The 22,831-nt window shown below is 40.7% G+C and overlaps 2 protein-coding genes across 5 annotated transcripts in view; both read left to right on the forward strand.

The window, feature by feature from the left end:
- The window catches only part of TMEM214 (transmembrane protein 214), a 131,929-nt gene that overhangs the window by 23,740 nt on the left and 85,358 nt on the right, over positions 1-22,831 (forward strand). The gene's annotated exons all lie outside the window — the stretch shown is intronic.
- The window catches only part of MAPRE3 (microtubule associated protein RP/EB family member 3), an 85,451-nt gene continuing 65,762 nt past the window's right edge, over positions 3,143-22,831 (forward strand). Inside the window, exon 1 of one of the 4 annotated variants that reach the window (XM_069072035.1) lies at positions 3,143-3,229. In XM_069072035.1, coding sequence (XP_068928136.1) covers positions 3,213-3,229 — 17 coding nt within the window. In that variant the 5' untranslated portion in view covers positions 3,143-3,212. Of the gene's footprint in view, positions 3,230-7,937; positions 8,133-22,831 lie in introns of those variants that run through there. The other 3 variants (XM_069072033.1, XM_069072036.1, XM_069072034.1) reach the window with 3 other exon arrangements.

Below are 22,831 nucleotides of genomic sequence, written 5' to 3' on the forward strand. Positions count from 1 at the left end.
ACTCTTTTCTCTGAGGGACATTCCTGTGAGAAGTTACTCAGGGACTTTCTCTGTGGTACCCTTGACCTGATTCTAACACCAATGTGTCTAGATACAAGGGTGGGGAGCCTGTGGCCTTGAGGCCACATGTAGTTCTTTAGGTCCTCAAGTGTGGCCCTTTGACTGAATCCAAATTTTCTGTAGTTTTCTGTCCTCGAAACCGCAGGTTCCCCACTCCTGGAAGAATCCTGAATATAGTAGGAGGAGACATAACCCTTTTCCTGGGTCTCTTCCAGATCTCCTGATATAAAGAGGAAAGAATCAATGGTAATTACCAAAAAGGTAAGCAAGGAGAGATCGAAATTTGGGGCTTCTAGGATTTTATACTTGGTCTGAAGAATGGTACAGGTCCTTGAAGGTGAGCTAGTCAGTAGCTAGTAAGGAAAATTATTTAGACATAGATTTTTGGAATGGTTAAAATTAAGCTTCAGAAGAAAGAGAAGTAAAGATCCAAAATATAGGTTATAAGCTCTTCTATACCATTGCAAATTCTTGGGGGGCAGGGGATAAAGGAGCTTGGATAGTCATTTTACCTTTGTATTCCTAGAACTTAGCATAATAGCACAGTAGGCTATTAAATTATTATTAATAAATATGACACTGGCTCCCACATGGGGCCCATTGGTAGTGATTCAAATGTCACCTTCCATAAGTCCAGAGAAAGACAGTATCAATTATCCAGAGAGTACAGAGTGTGAATTGTCTACAAGTTAGGCCTTTACTTGAGCTTAGCATTGAAAATTACAGGATTCTCTCAGGCACCTGGACAGGATAGTTTCTAAAACCATGCAATATCCCCTTTGGCCACCAGAGGGCACTCAGCCAACAAACACTCAGACTTTCCCATAAGCAAGCCCAGCTCCTTGATTTGAACTAATCCCTTGCTAGCTGGATCTAAAATTACTCTAGGGATTGAAATAAAATATTACTTAAAATATAAAAATATCAAATATGTCATCTCTACCTACATCAGCAGCCCATACAGTCTGTGATCCACCTTCTCAATTCAAAGTCTATTGCATTTAGTGATTCAAAGACTTAACATGCTATGATCACATGGTTTATTCTACAGAGAATAACCTGAAAAAACAAACTATACCAAACATTTCTGTATAGAGGCATTAGTCTGTTAGTCTACAACCATCTCCTAGCCCTCTTCTCAGATCCTTTCCAGATCTTTGGGTGTCACTCATACCAGCAGATCCTGAAAAGCAAAGGCTGAAATGAACAGGGTGGTTGTTGAGATAGAACCTAAGAGATTTTTTTTCCAGTTTAGGCAAATATTCCATGGCATATAAGGGATCTCAGGATAGAAGAATAATGGCTAATTGACTCTTTGTTAGAGGCATAAGGATTGGAATCATTAAAAAAGGAAATGCAATGAGACTAGGGCCCCTGGAAAGGGAGAATTGGCCACAAACCTAAAAGGTCTCTGAGAGATAAAGGAACAAGGCTGGGAAGAAACAGGACAAATGTCTATATATGTCTTTGACTCGCAGCAAGGAATTATACCTACTCAACTTTGTTTCTCGGGATTCATATCCCCTATTTCTGAGCCCACTAGTTAGGGGACCCAAGGAAGAATGAAGGGAGAAAGCCAAAATCCTTACCCTACTCATAGCCTGTTTAGACTCCCACCAGTTTAATGGCAGACATCGGACTATGGCAGAAATGAGCTATAAGATAGGATGGAGGGAAATATAGCTTTCCACAATATGACTACTATGGAAATGTTTTGCATGACTTCACATGTATAACCTATATTGAATTGCTTGTTTTCCCAGTGAGGGTGGGTAAGGAGGAAAGAAGGGAGAGAATCTGGAACTCAAAGTTTTAAAAACAAATGTTAAAAAATTACACGAACCCAGGAAATAAGATATACAGGCAATGGGGTATACAAATCCATCTTGCCCTACAAGAAAGTAAGGGGGAAGGGAGTAAGGGGAGGGATAAGGGTGGGATATATGAGAGGGCAGACTGGAGGAAGGAGTAATCAGTATGCTTGCCATCTTGGGGTAGGGGAAAGGGGAGAGATGGGGAGAAAATTTGGAACTCAAAATCTTGTGGAAATGAACGTTGAAAACTAAAAATAAATAAATTCTGAGGGGAAAAAAAGAAATGGCCTATGATTGAGGAGGGAGACGCACAGGCTAAAAAGTAAGTCATCAACAGCCATTTTTACTCTTTTCTGGGATCCACGGCTAAAGCCCAAGGAGAATAGGTGAAATGGAAGGAACAGAGTGGGGGAAATTGTGCTTGGTGTGGGGGGAAGGAAGGAAAATTTCTTGTCTGACATTATCCAAAGGCATGAGTCCTCCTCATGCTTCTTCCCCTCCTCCCTCAAAAAAACCTTATATTTATTTAGAACATATTTTGCATAAACTTATAGGTATTCATGTTATCTCCCCCAAAAGAATGTAAGCTCCTTGAAGGCAGAGACTGTTTTCACTTTTATTTTTGTATTCCCCATCACCTGGCACAGTGCCTGGCATAGTAGGGAATAAATAAATTTTTGTTCATGATTGAGGAAAAAAAGAAAAGAAAAAGGAATGGGCGAGAAATCCAGTCAAGAAGGCAAAGTAGGGGCAAAACTGGTCAAATCCCAGACATGTAACCCAGAGAAGATAAAAAAAAGGGGTCAATCTAAATAATGATTAAGAAATAAACAAATTAACTACAATTAAATACCATCAACCAACCTAGGTCAGCAAAAGGGGACACTTAAAAACTTGCAGGCATTAAGATCAGAATCACAACTAGAGAAATTAGAAACAGTCAAGCAGTAGTTATTTGGAGATCTTTCAGCTCCCTCAGCCTCAGGGTGCTCCAGTCAGGAAAACCCAAGGCAGTCACAGATCTGCTGAGTACCCTGTGAAGAGGCCCCAGGGCAGTTAAACTCAGGGAGTTTTGGGCAGAGATGTGAGGCAAAGCTCCTCCAAAGAGGTCAGCTATCAGTTGGCACATTCCAGGGTTCTGAAAGTTTGCAGAAAGCTGATATGAACCCTCCAATCACCTTGAAGCTCAATGCTCTGTACTCAGGATACAAACCAACTTGGGACCTATGTGTACTTTGTGTCTAACAAATACCAGTGGAAGACAGAGGCAGTGGTAGAACAGGGACTCACTATCCAATCCAAGTACGTAGGAGCAGTCAGAGCCTGTCCTTAACAAATATGGAGGAAGGGATGGGGTGAGTGTCAAATGAACTTCTCTTTCATCTGAACTGGACAGAGGGTTGAACATAGACACACACAAAGACTTTGCTGTAGAAAATCATTAAAATCAATATGAAAATAGAACAGCAAAAGGAAGGGGGAGTAATAAGAGCTCAAGACTTTGAGTCAGAGGACCTGGGTTTGGATCTGATACCTTCTTACTGTCTGTGTAACCTAGGGAGTTTTTAACTTCATTTTGTCCCAATTCTTCATCTGTAACATAAGAGTGTTGAGCTTGATGGCTTCTAAAGTCTCTTCCAGCTCTAAATCTATGATTTTATTTATGACTTGTTGAGAGGAAAGATGCAAAAGAGACTGCAGCTTTGGAGAAAATGACCAATGAAAAGGTTTTAGGGAAAAGATGGGAAGCTGTGATCTCATGCTGTGTTTGAAGTAGCCTTGAGGCATTCAGATAAGTCATTCAGAGGTTAGGGGAGAGACAGAGACAGAGAGACAGGCAGAGACAGAGACACACACAGAGAATTATCTTCATATCATACAAATTGATTTTTAAAAATAATATGGGAATAAGAGTTTGATATCACAGCATGAATGCCAGCAGAGGTCATAACTTACAATAATAATAATGGCCATATTTCTGTAGTTCATTAAGGTGGAAACCACTGTGGCACTTTTTGTGGAAACAAAGTGGGTGCCAGTCAGTTTGAGAAATATCTGGACAAAGTATGGCACATGAATGTAATTAAATATTACTGTGCAGGGAAATCAGAAAAAGATGGTAAAACTTTCTATGAACTGATACAAAGTGCAAAGATCCACAAGGAGAACAATATTAATGATTAAATAATGTAAATGAAAATAGAACTAGGAGACAACTAAATTCAGGTTAAATGTAATTAATATTCTTGACCCTGTAAAACAGTTGAAGGGAACACATTTCTCTCTTGGTAAGGATATGGGGCTCTATGGATATAGAATATTACCTATAGTGTCAGATGCTAGTCATTTTGTCAGTGGATTTTGTTGAACTGTTTTTCTTTTTTTTTTTAAAGCAAGGCTCAATGTAGAGGGGAGCATATTGGGAAATGAATGGGGTGTACAAAAAACTCCCAAAAGGTATTGATAAACTTAAAAAAATTTTTTAACATTTTTATTTAAAGTTTTGAGTTTCAAATTCTCTCTCCCTCCCCTCCTCCTCTCCTCTCTACCTGAGACTTTAATCAATCAGATATAGGTTATACATGTGTAATTATGTAAGACATTTCCATATTAGTCATTTTGTATAAGAAGACTTGAATGAAATAAAAAATGAAAGTAAAATAATAGCACACTTCAAACAACATTCGTTCTTTCTCTGGAAGCAGATAGTATGTTTAATCATTAGTCCTTTGCAATTGTCTTGGATCATTGTATTGCTGAGAATAGCTAAGTCATTCACAATTCTTCATTGAACAATAATGCTGTCACTGTGTACAATGTCCTCCTGGTTCTGTTTACTTGTGTATGGATCAGGTCATGTAAGTCGTTCCAGGTTTTTCTGAAATCATACTACTTGTCATTTCTTATAAAAATAATATTCCATTACAATCATGTACCACAGCTTGTTTAACCATTCTCCCATTGATGGGCATCCCTTTGATTTCCAATTCTTAGCCAGCACAAAAAAAGAGCTGCTATAAATATTTATGTACAAATAGGTCCTTTTCCCCTTTTTTGGGGGATGTCTTTAGTATGTAGACCTAGAAGTAGTATTGGTAGCTTAAAGGGCATTCGGAGTTTTATAGCCGTTTGGGCATAGTTCCAAATTGCTCTCCAGAATGGTTGGATCAGTTCATAACCCCACCAAAGTGCATTAGTGTCCCAGTTTTCACACATCCCCTCCAACATCCAACATTTTCCTTTTTTGTCATATTAGTCAATCTGATAGGAGTGAGGTGGTACCTCAGAGTTGTAATATAACTTTTTAAAGAAGAAAAACTAGGTAGTATTATAGTATGAAAAGCATGAGGTTCCAAGACATTCCTGAAGGATTTGCAGCTGGGAGATGAAAGAATGGGGGAAACCTTTGAGCAACAGGAAGAAGAACTATTAAAGTCATTAGAAGTGGAATTCAGAAAACATCTGAGGATGAGAAGGAAGTAATAGACTGTCAAAAAAAGTAGTGGAGTCAGAAAGGAAAAACGATTCATTCTTAGACTAGTATGTGACTTTAAGGATAGCTGAGAGACTAGAAGAGGAGGGTATTTTCAGCCAAGAACACAGAAGCCAAACTAAACAGGTCAAAAAGGGAGTTGATTAAAAGGAAAGAGGATCAAAACTAAATGACAAGGATCCGTGAGAAGCATAGAAATGAAAAGGTGATAAAGGAAATCCTAGGCAGCCAGTTCTTTTTTGAGGAGGAGGCACAATTGGGGGCTTCAGAAAAGAGACAAACAGCTACCTGAATATAGGAGGTGATTAGTGATAAGGGTGGAGGTGAGTCTTTCTGGCAGGAGATGATAGGGGTTGAAAGCAGTTAGCTCTCTGGAGAGAGGTAGTCTACTACAATGCAGACATTTTCAGACATGGCCAATGTGTTGACTTGCTTTATTTACCATGCTTACTTGTTACAAGGGAGTCTTCTGTTTGGGGGAGTCAGGATTTATTGGAAAGTAACAGTGATGAAAAGAAAATGTAGTTGGGATGGGGTGGGGCATAAAAAAAAGTCAGAGACTTTTATTTATCCTCTACACTATTAACTTATTGCCAAATGATTTTCCCAAAATAAACATCCTTTCTCTGCTCTGGGAAGTTGTAACAAATGAATATATAATTATCTTTATTTTGTTTTTTTCTTAGCTCTGAGCCCCTAATAAAAGATAACACCGAGGAAATATCATGGTTGTACTTTTTTTTCTCTCCTGGAACTCTCCTCAATTGACTTTTCCCATTTGCCTTCTTAATGAGTACACCCAACTAATAAAAGTAAATACAGTTTTAAGAAATAGACTTGCCTGTGCCTAGTGGCAAGGGTGAAGCCTTCTATGAGAGAGTTCAAAGGGAAAAGGAAATTAAAAATTACCACCCTGGCAAAGAATCAGACATGGAGGGGATGCCCAACAATAGGGGGAATGGTTGAGCAAGCTGTGGTGCATGATTATGATGGAACACTATCGTACTATAAGAAATGAGGAGGGAGATGGTTTTAGAAAAACCTGGAAAGATTTAGATGAACTGATGCAAAATAAAGTGAGCAAAACCAAGAGAACATTATATACAGTTACACTAGAATTGGAAGGATGATCAACTGTAAAAGACTTCTGATTAATACAATGATCCAGGACACTTCCAAAGTACTTATGATGAAAAATGCTATCCACCTTCAGAGAGAGAACTGATAAACTCTGAATGCAGAATGAAGCATATTGCTTTTCACTTTCTTTATTTTCTTGCTTTTTCACAATATGGCTAATACAGAATATATTTTCCATGACTATATATAATATATATTAATTAAACACACATATAACTAGATATATTGCTTGCTTTCTCAATGAACAGAGAAAGGGTTGGAAGGAGGGAGAGAATTTGGAACTCAAAAAAAATTTTTTTAATTATCACTGTGAACTGTGTAGGGGAGTCTTGGGCAGGAAAGGGAGTGATAACCTAACCTATTCCATCGGTTGCCTCTGCCCAGTGTCCACTTTGGCTTTCCAGGCCTCCTCTCCTCCAGCTCCATGTGTTTTCAGTGAATATACCCAGGAACTAGATTCCTTTTCCATTCCTCAGAGGATGGGTAAACTGTCTTTTTTTAAGGAGCAGTCAGAGCATGGTCCTTTAAAATATTTACTTGCACCCAAAGGCTGGCTCCCCTTTCCAATTCGATCAGGAAACGCTTTCATGCTTGGTAAAGGAAAGACCAGGATGACTCCAATCTGAACCTTGGCAGTTAGATGGCGCAGTGGACAAAGTGCCAGATCTTGAGTCAGGAATACTCATTTTTGTGAGTTCAAATCTGGCTTCAGACACTGTACTAGCTGTGGGACCCTGGGCAAGTCACTTTAACCCTCTTTGCTTCAGTTTACTCGTCTGTGGACCTGGAGAAGGAAATGGTAAACCGTTCCAAGAAAACCCCAAATGGGATTCACAAAGAATTGGACGTGACTGAACAACAACACATTAATTAATACTAGCTGGAGGGGAATCAAATTTTCCCTTCCCCTTTAGGAAAAGAAGAGTATGAATAAAACTTTTCTTTTAATCGCAGGCAAAAGGGATAGAGTTCAGGTATCATAAATTTAGGCCATGATGGGTAATCCCATCATAGACCACGGAGAAGAAATACGGGACCATCTCTGCTCCTCCTTTTGCTACAGAATCCAAGCCCATCCTCTCCTCTCTTTTGTAGGATAGGGATGTGTGTTGTTTCCTTCTTCCAAGTGACTAGTTAAAAAAGGTGGGGGAGTTGTCATCCAGTTGCTTTGGAGAAAAAACAAAAAGGTTGTTCCCAGTTGCCATGGTGATGTGGAAGAGTGTACCCTCGTTCCCGAAGTGACTGAGGAGGCCGATGCAGTTCCCTGTTGCTATGGCAATACAGGGGGCCTGTTCCGTTGCTAAGGAGAGGTGGAGGTATGGGCTGTCCCTCTCTCCCTGCGCCCGGTTGCCGTGGAGACAGCGGGTGGCCTAGCCCCGCCTCCTCGGACTCTGACAGCAGCGGCCGCATCGCGCCTGCGCAGTACTCTCTTCCCCCGCAGTCTCTGTGCGTTGGAGCCGGAGACAGCGGCGGCCTTTGCTTAAGACCCTCCGCTCCGGAGCCCCGAGCGCGCCCGGCCGGCCCGGAGCCTCAGCTACAGCCGCCTCGCCCGCTCCCCCTCCCTTGTCCGCCGCCCGCCCCCTTTCCCCACCGCCGCCTCCGTCGGAGCCATCGCCTCGTGCACTGTGAGTCGGGGCCGAGGCGACGGGAGCCGCCGTGGGGCTGAGTCAGCGAGAGGCCCGGGCCCGGGCGGGGGGAGGGGACGGGACGGGGCGGGGGGCGGGCCCCCAGGCATCCCCGGCCCTAAGGTGTCCTCCCCCCACCCGCGGACCGCTGCCCCCAGGGGCCCCTCTCCCTCCCTCAGCAGGCCTCCCCAGCAGCCACTCCCCCTCCCCAGGCCGGGGGGCGCCGGCCCTCCCCCCTCCTCTGGGGGTCCTTCTTCCCCGCCCACCACGTGTGGCCCCTCCACACGTCTTGTCTTCTGTGAATCGGTTCCTTCTCCCCTCTCCGCCCATCCTCATCCCCACCCCTACCCTCCCTCACCTCTCCTGGACCTGACATCCTTTATTCTCTCTGATATTCTCTTCTAGTGTGGGCCAGAAAACATGGAGAGGGAGAGAGAAAGGGAGGGGGAAGCTGGAGGGTCCCCATCCCACTAGCTGGTAACATACTGAGGCCGTGGCAGGGACCTCCTGCCCACTCACTCCCTCTTGCCCAGACTGGTTTGGGGAAACAGGTCTGGACAATCCCAACTGGCTGTTGAATCCTGTGATTTCAGAGAAGCTTGGGGGTGGGGATGGGAAGGGGGGGGAATAGCTTAGTGGAGGTGAGGAAAGGGGTTCCTCCCCATCATTTTCAACTCATGTTTATGGGGCACTCACTAGAGACAGGGTGCTGTTCTAGGTGGGGCAACCTCTATGTCCAGTGTTGCCTTGTTCAATCTAATCTTAAGAGTTGGTGGAGGTGATGAGGGAAAAGGTCTGCTTTTGGCAGCTAAGGTGTTGGTATAGTGAAGACCTTCTTTTGAAGATGTGATGATGTGAGTAAAGTCATCTGAAGCCAATTTTCTTTAAAATACACTTATGATTGGAAGAACTGTATTTTAGACTACATAACCTTTGTTTTTTCTTTTTGCTGTTTGTATTTATGGTTAGATATGAAGATGGGGTTAGATAAGAAAATCTCCAAACCACCTTTCAGCTCTGATATGCTAGAAATCTGATTTTACCTGCAATATAACAAAATCCATAAGCAACTGTGTTACATAGGGTATTGCCATATTTCCATAAGGGGGAGGAGATGGAAGAAATATAGTGACTATAAAATGTATGTCTAAAGCCTGAACTGCAGGTCCTGGGCCTGGAGAGCCTAGCCTTCAGCAGTGACTCTGCATGAGGACTGTATTAATAGGAGTTACAGTACATTTGGGACATTTGGGTATATGTTGTATGCTCCTAACATGAGACCTGATCATGTTACATATACTGTGTCATTTTTTTCCTGCCCCATCAGAGTAGAGGTAATTCTCAAATACCTTTATTTTTCTGAACAGAGCCAAAATCTGCATTGAGGTCAAAGCAACATTAGCTGCACTCAGCCAGGAGCAGCCTTTTAATTACTATGCTTCAGCATGAGAGCTCCCTAACCACTCCGCTTTCATATCTGCCAATTTCCTTTGATTCCCCCCCCTTTTTTTTTTTGCTTATAAATTTCATTGCATGGCTAATAAGCAAGTATAAATGTAAGTTAGTTTCACTAGTTGAGTTCTACTGTATTAGATGTTGGTCTTTGAGATTATGGGTTTACACAGCAAGTGGGATGGAAAAACATGGTGAATTATCTACTCATTTGGATTTGCTGATTGCAGACAGTAATAAATCATAGTGTATCTGACACTAACTTTTCCCAGCCACAACCTGCTAGCAGCTTCCTTAGATCTCCCTGATTTACATCAGATTAATTTAAAATAGCACAGGTAACTGCCACTCTTATATAAACACAGATATGAAGTGTCAGGGAGAACAGTATTGGATCCTGTGTCAAATGTGACCATGGGGTCTGAGAGTCCTATTCCTTTTGTTTTTCCCTCTCTGAAGTCTGTGTCAGACACCTAGATAAAATACTTGACTGAGAAGGGCTTAAGAAAGCAGCTGGGTCCAAGAACTGTTCCTCTTACCTTGAGTGAATTTTGAGAATCATTGGTGTTAGTTGGGAATGGAGGAAAGAAATTTATTAGTATTATGACAAATCAGGAAGGTGTTCCTTCCAGCTGTCTGTGGGGTAATGTGGTTCAGTACATCAGGCTGGAGTTACATGGATTAGAGTTTTAAATCTGTGCCAAAGTTTAAGAACTATTAGTGGAACCCCTTTTATCTGCATCCTTGGAGAGAATATGATCATAAAGATACTGAAATTGGGAAACTGGACTAACACATTATGGGCTAACCCAATTATGTCCGTCTTTTTGTATATCTAATTGTGCTTTGAGGGATGTATAATAATAAAAATAACAACAACTGACATTTATATATCATCTTCTAAGGGCCAGGCACTGTGCCAAGCACTTTTCAGACATTATCTCATTTTATCCTCACAAAAACCCTAGGAGGTGGGTGCTGTTATTATCCCCATTTTATAGATGAGGAAAACTGAGGCAGACAGATCAAGCAACTTGCTCAAGGTTACACGGTCACACACTAAATGTCTTAGTCTGGATTTGAACTCAGTTCTTCTTGACTTCAGACTCTGCATTCTGTCCACAGCACTGCCTAGCTGCCTCTAGACATAAAGAGCTGTGTTATGAGGTTCTACATATTTGCTTTACAGGTTTGTTTTAAATATACTGAGAAGCAGCATATAAAATGGATAAAGAACCAACCTCAGAGGCAGAAACACATGGTTCAAGTCCTACTCTGACCATATTGACTGTGTGATACTGGGCAAATTGCTTGTCTTCTCAGTGCCCCAGGAAGGTCTCTTACCCTGTAAGTTTAAGGCAGGGTTTTGTTCTGCATTGGTAGAGGAAGTTTGCTCAACAAGGAATTCGTTGTACTAATGGAATTATAGGTCTAGTCCCCATCCCTATTAAGTATACTATCTTTTATAACTGATGCACCATCAGCACAGCATCCCCTTGAAAACTGTTTTTCTAGTAGTGGTGATGAATTTGCCCTGGTCCATTCACCCTCCCTCACCCAGTCCCCTTATAATTGCTGCTCAGGGTTAAAAGGCCCACGTTCTGACAATGGAGCAGAGAAGATGTGGGAATTGAACCTTTGGCCCTGGCCTCAGTTAGCATGGTATTCAAACCAATTGACCTAACCAGCTGGCAGAATCTGCTATACCTGAGTTTAGCCAAATAGGCTACATCTTGTTGGTTGGAAACATAATAAGATATTTTGAGTGAAAATGGGCCCTACCCAAATTCGTTTAGACTTCTTTGAGTAGAGCTTAAGGATATGTACGGTTTTATATGCAGTTATCCAGAACTCTTAAAATATCTGTAAACTATTCTAATCATATAATGTTAGAGCAGGCAAGGACTTAATGTAGGTTCCTTTGCCAACCCCTTCATTTTATTGATGGAGAAACTGAGGCCACATAGGTAAAGTGACTTGTCCAAGGTACTATAGCTGGTCAGTGATTAAGTGAGGCTAGAGACAGGTCTCTTGATTCCCAGAATGAATACCCAGCATTCTTTCATCTACATTATATTGGTTCATCTCTGCTATTCCAGGGTGCTTTGACAAAATAATTTGCTATTATATAATTATCCCTATAGATATGGATTGTTTCATCTCTTGCCATATTGCAGAGCCAAGAACATTTTATCATGAACCTCTCCTCAATCATTCATTCTTGCTACCAAAAAAAAGAATTCTTCTCACTCATTCTAACTTCAGAAGATGGTTACCAGTTTTTCTTTTTTTTGAGCTTGGATGAGACTAACAAAGAACAAATGAAGAGTTGAGTGTTTGGGGTCTTTTCAGACTTGTTTCTGGCTGCTGCCCTCTAAAAGCATAGGGATGTCTGTTCTGTGCTGTTACTTAGCCCATCTTCTTTCCCTCAGGAGCCAGAAGGAACCTCTAAACCCCAGCCTACATTAATACAAATGGAAAAAATGAAAAACAGCCTTTTGAACATTACTGTAATGACTTTATTCCATATTGAAATGCTAGGAGTAAGACACCATACTTTCAGGTAGTTTCTTAGTCCCTCAGGGGTAAGTTTGGTCGGGAATACAGGGAGAATTTTATCCCATAAAGATGTGGCATATGAAATGTTGTACAACTGCCAAAGTTGGAATATGTGAAATGCCCCTTTGTCTCTGGATTTTCAGCTGACCTGGTTATCTGAAAGGCTGGTGTATGCAGCATTGGCTGTTGGAGCACAGGCTTAATGTGTTTCTGTATTTTGTGGGGGTAGCTAGTTAGGCTCAGGCTGGTCTGGATAGTGCCAGTCATTTCTAATAGAAGAGCAGCCCAGGTTTTAAGTAATTTTAGTCATTTTGGCTTCAAGAATGAAGGTGCCACGTAGCTCTTCCACTAGCTGTAGGTACAGTTTTAATATGTGAACTTGTCCAGGTCAGCTGTAGCTCAGGCACCCACAGAGTGAACAGGGCATGTGTCATATGGAGAAGAGAAGATTCAGGGGAATTATGATCACTGTCTTCAGGTACTTGAAGAACTGGCATATGGAGAAGGGATTAGCTTGCTCTGTTTGGCCCCACAAGGCAGAACCAGGAGCCATGGGTAGACATTGCAAAGAGGCATGATAGGCTTGACATCAGCAAAAACTCCTTAGCAATGAGAGCTGTCCCAAAGTGGAGTGGGCTGCTTTGAGAGGTGGTGGGCTCTCCTCCTGGAAGGTCTTCAAGCAGAGGTCAGATAACCACTGCTGGGGTAGGATCTAGGAGAGATTCCTTTGGTATAGGAGTTGGCCTAGTTGACCACTGAAGTCCCTTCCAGCTCAGAAATTCTGTGTAATGACAAGGAACATCAAGGGGGAAAACAAAGAAGGCAAGTCAAAAATTTGCATAACAACAACCTTAATGGGGTGAAAAAGTTGTTTGTTTATTAAGTCATTCTGGTTGACAGCTCCTTCATAAGAAACCTAAAAAGATTATAGAATTACTAAGGAGCTTCTACCGTGGTTTAGTGGAAAGAATGCTGGATTTGGACTCAGGAAACCTGGGCTTCAGTTTCTTCATCTGTAAAATAAAAGATTTTATTGGGTCAATCAACAAGCATCCAAGAAATGCATCATCATAGAGATTGCATCAGCTCTGGTACTCTAACCTCATCAGTACCCTCACTTGCCCTCTGCCCCTCTCATCCCTCTCATTAGAGGAATGAATGTAGGGCAGAGCAAAAAAACTTCTCCCAAAGCCCCCATTTAAAGAAGGCTGAGAAGCACATTTCCTACTAGCTGCACTGCTTGAATTTGGCTCCACCATTATCATGCCCAAGCTGTTGTATCCCCAGCCATTAGCACAGAATCTGGCACATAGTAGGTGCTTAATAAAAATTTATTGTATTATTTTTTTTCAGAGCCTACTATGTGCTAGGCACTGTGCTAAGCAATAGCAATACAAGTTTTTTAAAATCCCTGCTCTCAAAATCTCAGAGACAACATGTACATTTGTAAGTAAACAAAATAAATACAAAATCAACATAAGATGAGGAGGAAGGGCATGACCAATTGTGGGAGCCAGAAAGGTTTAGTATAAAAGGTGGCTCTGGAGCTCAGAGATGGATTCCACAAGGCAGAGATAAGGGGGAAGTGCATGCTATGGGGGATGGTCAGTACCCAGGCATAAAGACAGAAAAATAGGCACTGGGGTATAGAAATCCATCTTGCCCTACTAGAAAGTTAGGGGGGTGGGGGGGTATAAAAGAGAACAGATTAGGGGAAGGGGTATTCAGTAGGCTCACTATCTTGGGGTGGGGGTAGGGGAAAGATGGGGAGAAAATTTGTAACTCAAAATCTTATGGAAATTAATGTTGAAAACAAAGTAAATAAATAAGTTGGGGGGAAAAAAACTTAAAAAGAAAAAGAAAACAGAACGCTAGGTGTGAGGATGAGCAAAAGCCAGTTGGACCTGGACAGTGGAGTGCAAGAAGGGAGTACTGTATAATGAGACTGAAAAGAAAGGCTTTGGACCAGGTTGTGAAGGCCTTTAAAAGCCAAACAGAAGAGTTTATAACATATCACCTCCCTAGTCAATCAGTTAATCAACAAGCATTTATTAGGGGCCTGCTATGTGCAGGCACTGGAGATACAGAGGTAAAAATGAAAAAAATCTCTGCGTTTAAGGAGCTTACATAAATATGAGAAGACAACACATACACAGTGAGGTAAAGTTTTGGGGGAGGCACTAACTGTGGAGGAGGTCAAGAAAGGCCTCTTGTGGAAGGTAATGCTTGAGCTGAGCATTTCAGGAAGCTAGAAATTTTAAGACAGAGTTAGCAAAAAGAGAGTGTATTTCAAGCATAGAAGTAGGAGCTGAAATATCATACATGAAGAACAATAGGAAGGACAGTTTGGCTTGAGAGGGAGCAGATTGTATGAAAGGGAGTAATGTATAGTGAGACTGGAAAAGTTAGGTTGGAGACTGGTTGTGAAGGGCTTTGAATGCAAAACAGAGGAGTTTGTATTTGGGCTTAAAGGTGACTAGGGAACCAGGGGAGTTTATGGAGCAGGGGAATAACATAATCAGACCTGTCCTAGGTTCTATTAATCTGTTAAGGTAAATGTTGTAACCTTCTTTTATTTGGTTTACTACTGTTATTGGAACAGCAGTTCTCAAAGTGTGGTTTATAGACCTTTGTTTCATAGAAATACTAAGATGTGATTTGCCTATTTTCCAATTTCATGTCTATATGAGTGGATTTTCTTTGAATTATTGTTGTTCAGTCCTGTCCGACTCTTCATGATTCCATTATGGGATTTTCTTGGCAAAGATTCTAGAGTAGTTATCCATTCCTTCTCCAGTGGATTAAGGCAAAAAGAGGTTAAATGACTTGCCCAGGGTCACACAACTAGTAAATGTCTGAGGTTAGATTTGAACTCAGGTCTTCCTGACTCCAGGCCCAGCACACAATCCACTGAGCCATATAGCTGCCTCAACTATTCCTTCCAACACTTCACCTTAAAACAACATCAGCTGTTCCTTCAAACACTTCACCCTAAAACAGCATATCATAACAGATAGAATGCAGAATCAGATAGGAAAATCCAGCTGTCTTCTTTTAAGCCAGACATTAAAGAGAATGCAAAAATATGTAAAACGATGGTACTCATTAATTTTTTTGTTTTGGAAAATATAGTTATCTTTCATAAAAATATGTTATTTATGTTAATATGATGAGTTTGTTATTATTTTAAAATGAATTAGATAAGTATTTTAATTATCTGTTTTAATTTCTAATATAGTAAATATTGATAGACATAAAACCACATGAGCAAAAGTTCTTTGGGATTCTTAGTAATTTTTAAGAGTATAAAGGGGTCTTGAAACCAAAAGGTTTGAAAATTACTGTATTAGAATAACTAACATGCAGACTCTGAAAAATCTTTTAGTTTAATATCAAAAAGTAGTATTTCATGTTGTTACTTATATTTACATAGACTGAACATTTTTAAATGTACTTTATGTACATTCTCATTTGAACTTCTCAGCACTAAAATAGGTAATGCAAATATTACTTTCATTTTGCAGATGGACAAACTGACACCCAGAAATTTTCATTTGCCCAAGGTCACACAGCTAAAAAAAATAGCAAAGCAGGGACCCAGATTGTGTTTTTGGACCTTTTTTGTGCATTTCTCTTTCTAAAAAGGAAGCTAGCTAAAATACCTAGTTGTGTGCTACAACAATTATATTTTATAATCAGGTATATAACTTCAACCTGTAAAGGAAACTGAAATTCATAGATAATAGAGTGACGTGTCCAAAGTCACACAGTTAGTCCATGACAGAGCTGGTGTCTCAGCTTTCAGACAGGTGCTCTTTCTAGTAGTTCATATTTATCAGATGCATGCCTTTAACTTTAGTCATGTTTCATTGAAGTCATTCAGAATAAATAATTCAGTGGCTGTTATGGGCTAGGCACTGTGCTAGGTGTTGGGAATACAAAGGCAAAAATGAAACAGCCCCTTGCTTTCACAGCACTTACATTCTAACAGGATAAACAGCATGTACACAGATAAGTTAATATAAAATATATACAAGATAAGTACAAGGTCATTTCAGGGGTAAGAAACTAGTGGCAATAAGTAGTCACTGGGAAAGGCCTCATTTAGGAGGTTGAAGTACTTGAACCAAGCTTTGAAGGAAGCTAGGGTTCTGAGTGGTTCTGAGAGCATTTCAGGAATTGGGAGATGGAGAATTTGTGTAAAGGCATAGATATGAGATGCAATGTTATGTATAAGGAGCTCCAAGTAAGGCAGTGTTTTTGGATCCACCGAGCATGTGAAAGGGATTAGTGTATAAGTCTAAGTCTAGAAAGGTAGACTGGAGCCAGAAGGGCTTAAAATTCCAGAGGACTTTGTATTGGATCCTCAAGTCAACAGGGAGCTATTGAAGCTTCCTGAGCAAAGGAGTGACATGTTAGACCTTTGCTTTGGTCATTTCATTCTGGCAGCTGCCTGGAAGCTGGAGTACAGTTAAGTGAACAAGATGGAGAGATGTATACTAGATAACAGTACAGTTAGTGAATTCAGAACTAGTTAAATAAGTGGACCAATCGTCACTAATGAATCCATACTAAGTAGAGTGCTCAAAGGATGGGTCCTTGGCCCAGGTGCTTGTATAAAAATAACATTTTTATCAGTGTTCTTAGTGAATAAATGAGTGAGTGAAAAAAAAGCATATATTATGCTCCCTTTGTGCAAAGTACTGGAGGATAACAAGAGACTCTCTTTTCTCGAGGAGCTTATGATCTAAAAGTGAGAGATGATAAAAGAAGTCTCAACTGCACATCAGATAACAACAGCCAGTAACCCTTAGAGTGCAGTAGCAAAGCAGATAGTAATGCATCTTCGTCAGTGTCATTTCCTTTGATAATACCATGGCCAGCTCTGATATTGAACCACTGGAGAGTACTAAGGACTTTGGTGACAAGATCTTTCTTTTCCAGGTCTTCAGCAGCTTTTACTGCTAAGGAGGCAGAGGCAGCTGCTTCTGCCCTCGGTTGTCAGGTTTCGTCTTGCCAAGTGTTGTTCACCGGGATGATGGCAGTGTGGCATCAAAGATTAGGAAAGCGAACTGGCCTTCGAGGCAGGCAGCCCTGGGATCAGATCCTGCCTCTGACACGCCCCAGCTGTGTGACCCTATAAAAGTCACTTAATCTCTCACTGCCCCTTGGCAACTCTCTTAGACAATCAGGTTATAGATCATTCAGTGAACCACATTGTACTGAGTATTCCCCAAAGCTGTAGTCATGGGTCTGGTGTGAGAAAGAGAGAGACCGAGGCACAGAGAATGAGAGGGAGAACTTCTGCTTTGTATTGCTTTTCTAGTAGTTACAATGAGTTGACCTTAATGATTTACATTGTCACCTAGTCTGTCTTTTTAAGAAAATTTCTGTCGATGCATTTTGATTTTTAAATTTCTCACCTTAGAATTTGTTTTGCTGGACTATGCATGCTTTTGATGAGAGTTTTTTGGATTGTTTTTGTGGTTGTTCAACGGGAGAGGAACACTGGGAGGGCTAAGCTACAAATGAAATATAAAAAGAAATATTTTTTAAATGTCTTCTCTCCCATCCTTCTTAGAACCTATTCTTGTAATACAAAAAACACTTCAGCAAAACTGACTGCCACACTGACCGAATGCTAAGCCTAACTCTCCTTTTGTCCACAGGGATCTATTTGTAAGATAGCATATCTAGACTGGCAAGACCATAGAAGAATTTTTTTTCTGTACTTAGCTTACTATCTTAAACTAGATTGAATCCATAGTCTTGATTTTGTTAGCTAAATTGCCTTGCCTTAACCAGCTGAACTAAACAGCCCAGACTTTCTAACACAACTTTATAGTATAGCATCATAGATTTATAGAGTTGAAAAGGGTCTTAAATGTCATCCACTCCAATTAATAACATAATGCATGAATCCCCTCTACCACATTCCTGATAAATAGTTATCCAACCTTTGCTGGAACATTTACCACTGTAAGCAATTTACTATCTCATAAAGCAATATTTGGAGCTTTAAATGCTTCATTTGCCCATGGAATTAAGGCTTGTTATGCTTTTAAGAACATCTCTATTTAAAAAAAAACCCATAATGTTTGATATATATGTATATATATACATATACATATATACATACACATATTCATATGTCAGTACCACTTGCCTGAAGGTTTCTCCTGAAGGTACAGGACTTTAAAATGAGTTTGATCTAAAAACCACCATTGCTCAGTGTAAAACCAGCTGAGCCACAGTTATAGTTTCAAACATCCACGATGATTCTTCATTGTTGTAGCCTCCATAGGGCATCTACACCAAGGGAGTCTAAGGTGTCCCTTCTTCAGGACTCTATTCCCAATCTCTATGCAGTCCCAGTGACTGGGGATTCCACACCAAGAACCTCCCTCCAATCTGATTCTGTAGATGACCACAGAGTCACCACAGTGATAGAGTAAGAAAGGGCATGCTGTGGTTCTTTGTGCTTCTGTGGCTTAAAAGTGTTGCACAGGACTACCACCAAGTAAAATAGTTTCTGATTGTGAGATGTAAGACAGGTATAAGATTTTTTTTTAATTTTTTAAAATGTATTTATTTTTAGTTTTCAATATTCATTTCCACCAGATTTTGAGTTACAATTTTTTCCCCTATCTTTCCTCTGCTCCCCACCCCAAAATAGCAAGGCAACTGAATACCCCTTCCCCCAATCTGTTCTCTCTTATATCCTCCCTCACCCCCACCCCCATCTTTCTAGTAGGGCAAGATGGATTTCTATACCCCTATAAGATTTTTTTTAAAGAAAAAAGTAGGTCGTAGAGTGTTTTCTGTACCTTTCAACTTTTGCCATTTAGAATTTTAAAGAAGAATTTCAGAAGAACCAAGAACCTCTTCCTTCTGCCTTATATTTTAAGGTTTCGTTTTTGTTTTTAATTTTTAAAGACATTACATAACTAACATTTTTTCCCATTCAAACCAAAAATCCAGCTTTGGCCTGCCTCTAATTTTTTACTATGTGTTAATCTACTTAGAATTTCTGGCATTGCCTGCTTATGCTGAGCCCTGCCACATCCTCTCTGACCACTGGCCCCATTTCTATACAAGTTCAAGAGGACGTAAACCATTCCCATTGTCCAAAACCATGGTATCTACAAAGGGCTAGACTCGTCGGTTTCTCCTGGCTCTGCCAGTATACCAACTTTGCAACCACAGCATCATTAAGGGACAAGACCAACAACATTCCTCTTGCCACTGGCATAGCAAAGATCATTCTGTTTACCTTTAAATGATTTCTCCCCAGCCCCACCGCCCTGTGTATCACCTTGATTGGCTAGCCTCCTGGACATATGTCTGACTGCCCACTTGGATAGTTAATCCAGAGTACAGAGGAATATGTTTCTGGCATCATTTTCAGGATCCAGGGTTTAGAGCATACAGAACATATGGGCTGTCATGCAGCTCTGCTTGTGCTGCCGTAAATGTTTTCTAAGCAATATCTGTCTTGTCTTCTAAACTGCTCTGACTACCCAAACACTTTTTGTCTAGGCTGGTGTAAAGGCCTCCTCTGCTACATGTGCTTATTAGTGAGTAGCTTTGTGCATTTGTTTGTGATGGCAGCTTACTGTAGAGTGATTATGGGGCAGGATTCGCCCAGCCCCAGGGGAATTATTGTCCTATTCCTGAGTGATCTAAAATATGTTTGCTGACTCGCAAGAAATAAAATCATGGGAGCATCTGAGTCAGTGAGACCAGTTAGGTTAATGAGTATATGTGAAAGGGCAAGCCTTGAAAAGCTGGGTGAAACTGAATAGCCCTTCCCATGTGTGGAGTTCTTCACTAAATCTGTATCTGTTGTGGTTTTCTGTGTACTGAAAAGTCAGACTTTTTTTCAAGCACCTGACTTTTGGCAGCCAGCCCACTGAATCCCTTTTGATCTCGGCAGGTTATCAGCAATTTGCATTTATTCTCTAGTTGCCTTGATTTTTAGATGGGAATAGTCCAGAGTTGGAAGTTCCCAAGATAGAAATTGATTTAAGTTTGGCATTCCTTTGATATACCTTTTAGTTCTTGGCCCTTCTCTTGCCATTAGATGTGATATTCTTTGCCATCCTCAGAAACAGCAAAGTGCAGTTTTTAGGTGTAGGCAGGGAGGTGGTAGGCTAAGCATTAAGTCTGCTGCATAAGTCCAGAGATACCCAAATTTGTCGGTTAGTTATACAGGTCTGTCTTTTGTGTTCAAAGGACCCTCATACAAAGCACAGTATCAACAAACTTATTGAACCTCTGCTTTGAACTTAGCATGGTGCCAGGCAATATGGGATACAGAAGATGTATGTTAGTCCCTTCCTACAGTGAACTTCGTTGGAGAAATGAGATATAAAATGGCTAATGAACAAGATAGTATTGTGTGTGTGTATTTACTGATATAAAAAATGCTGAATTATAATTGTAGATTATAGATACAAGGTAATATATAAACTGTTTTGTTTGGGGTTTTTTGTTGTTGTTGGTTTTTTTTGCTTTTTGGAGGGCGATTGGGGTTAAGTGATTTGCCCAAGGACACACAGCTAGCTTTTGTGTTAAGTGTCTCTGGCCACATTTGAACTCAGGTCCTCCTAACTCCAGGGCCGGTGCTCTATTCACTGCACCACCTAGCTGCCTGTAATAAACTGTTAATTCTACACCACAAACAAGTAATTAAGTGCAAAAATACTTTAGAGAAGAAATAGCATTATCAGAGTAGGCTTCTTGGAGGGAGTGGTAGAGGAAATAGCAGCAGAACCAGAATGGTGCAGTGTCATAGAAATCAAGAGAGAAAATTTCCTGAATAAAGAGTGGTAGGCAGTATTAGATGCTATGTAGTAGTTCAAAAGAATTTAGCCTGTGAAAAGGCCATTGGATTTGGCTACAAGGAGGTCATAGGTTAGATCCTTTCTATTCTTGGAAGAGAGATAGGAGCCAGTTTTTTTTTTTTTTTAATGAGGCAGTTGGGATTAAGTGACTTGCCCCGCGTCACATAGCTAGTAAGTGTTCAGTGTTTAAGGCTGGTTCCAAATTCATGTCCTCCTGACTCCAGTGCTGGTTCTTAATGCACTACGCCACCTAGCTGCCCCAAACCAAGTTGTTGTTTTTTTAATTGGGAGATAGCACCTGTGAACGCAAAAGAACTCTGTCTCCTTTCATTCAAGGTCCCAACCTACATTTCCAGACTTAAGTATCACCACTTCCCTTCATGTACTCTGTTTCAGCCAAACGGGGTTACTGACTGCTCCCCCCATTCTCATTCTGTCCTCCCCCCTTGCTTTTGTTCATGCTGTTTAGCATTCCTAGAATGGATTCTCCATGAATTCCCTCTTCCCAAATCCCATGCCAGTCTCTGCCTCTTGAGATCTTTTACTTCCTTCAAAGCCCACCTCTTCCATACCTCCATGACCCAAGTGAACATTTCTTCCTCTACAGATTTCTCATTGTAAAGGATCAGACAACATATTTTGAATCTATTATATTCTTCTTTATATCATAGTTATATGTATATATGTCTTATCCCTGCAAATAGATTATAAGCTTCTCAAGGACAAGGTCTGTGTATTGTATCTTCTCTGTATCCTTAGCACTTTGCACATAGTAATCAATTAATGAATATTTCTTATTTGAACTGAAGAACAAAGTCAAGTGAGCCGAAGAGGTTGAAGATGCTAGAGAGAAGAGAAAAGCATGGAATCAAGTTCCTGTGCCTCATGGGGCAGGAAGGGATAACATTTAGGACATGGATGGAGGGGTTAGCTTCCCCGAGGAAGAGAATTACCTCTTTTAGGAAGAGGAAATGAATATAAAGACAGGCATGTTAAGATCCAGATAAGGGAGCTCATTCTCTGTGGCCTCAATCAGTTTGGTAAAGAAATAACCCATGGTGAGGGATGTGTTCTATCTATATAGATCTAAAATAGGCACCCTAGGGAGAGTCTTAGAACATGTAAGAAATGAATAAAGAGTTAGGTCCAAGTTGTTTGGTAACATAAATTTGTGATGGAGTTAGTCTGCATAGTTCTGCATCTGCTTTCTACCAGTTCTTTTGTAATGCTTCTCTTTGGTGAAAACTCACATTTGTTCCAACACAATTGATTAGAGAATATTTTGAGCATAATTTATATTTTGAATTTGCTGATGCTCAGTTTCTTCTATGAGAAACAGTGACAATGCAGAAAATTGTAGCACTTGGAACAATAATTCACAAATTTCAACCCTTCTGGCACCTACTTCCACAAGCAAACTTGGGGTCTTTGCTAAGATAAAGTGTCCTTTATTGTATTGTCTTCTAGTGTAGTCAGAGCTGTGGGAAGAGAGGGCTGGTCCACCCTCTCTCTACTACAACTTCCCACCATGGCCTCCAATCTCAAGTTCCAGAGTTATGGCCTGCCCAGCTTGCAGGAGATTTTGCCAGCCCTGGCCATGAGAACTTGGTGAGGCCAAGCAGCAGCCTAAGGCTGCAGAAGCTCCTGCTATTTATTATAGTATTTATGTATTTCTCAACTATTAACATGTATAAAATTACCATTAAATACTAATAAAAAGCTACCATTTTAAAAATTAGATTTTTTAAGTCATTGATGAAGTTTTTGATCATTGTGTCCCTAAACCCATTTTTCCCCATAAACCCTATTGTTTTTTATTATGCTCTTTTGCACAGTGAGGCC

Source organism: Petaurus breviceps, unplaced genomic scaffold (genome assembly GCF_028583685.1).
Source record: "Petaurus breviceps papuanus isolate PSGF00001 unplaced genomic scaffold, PetGlider_PUasm1.0 90845, whole genome shotgun sequence".
NCBI lineage: Eukaryota > Metazoa > Chordata > Mammalia > Diprotodontia > Petauridae > Petaurus > Petaurus breviceps.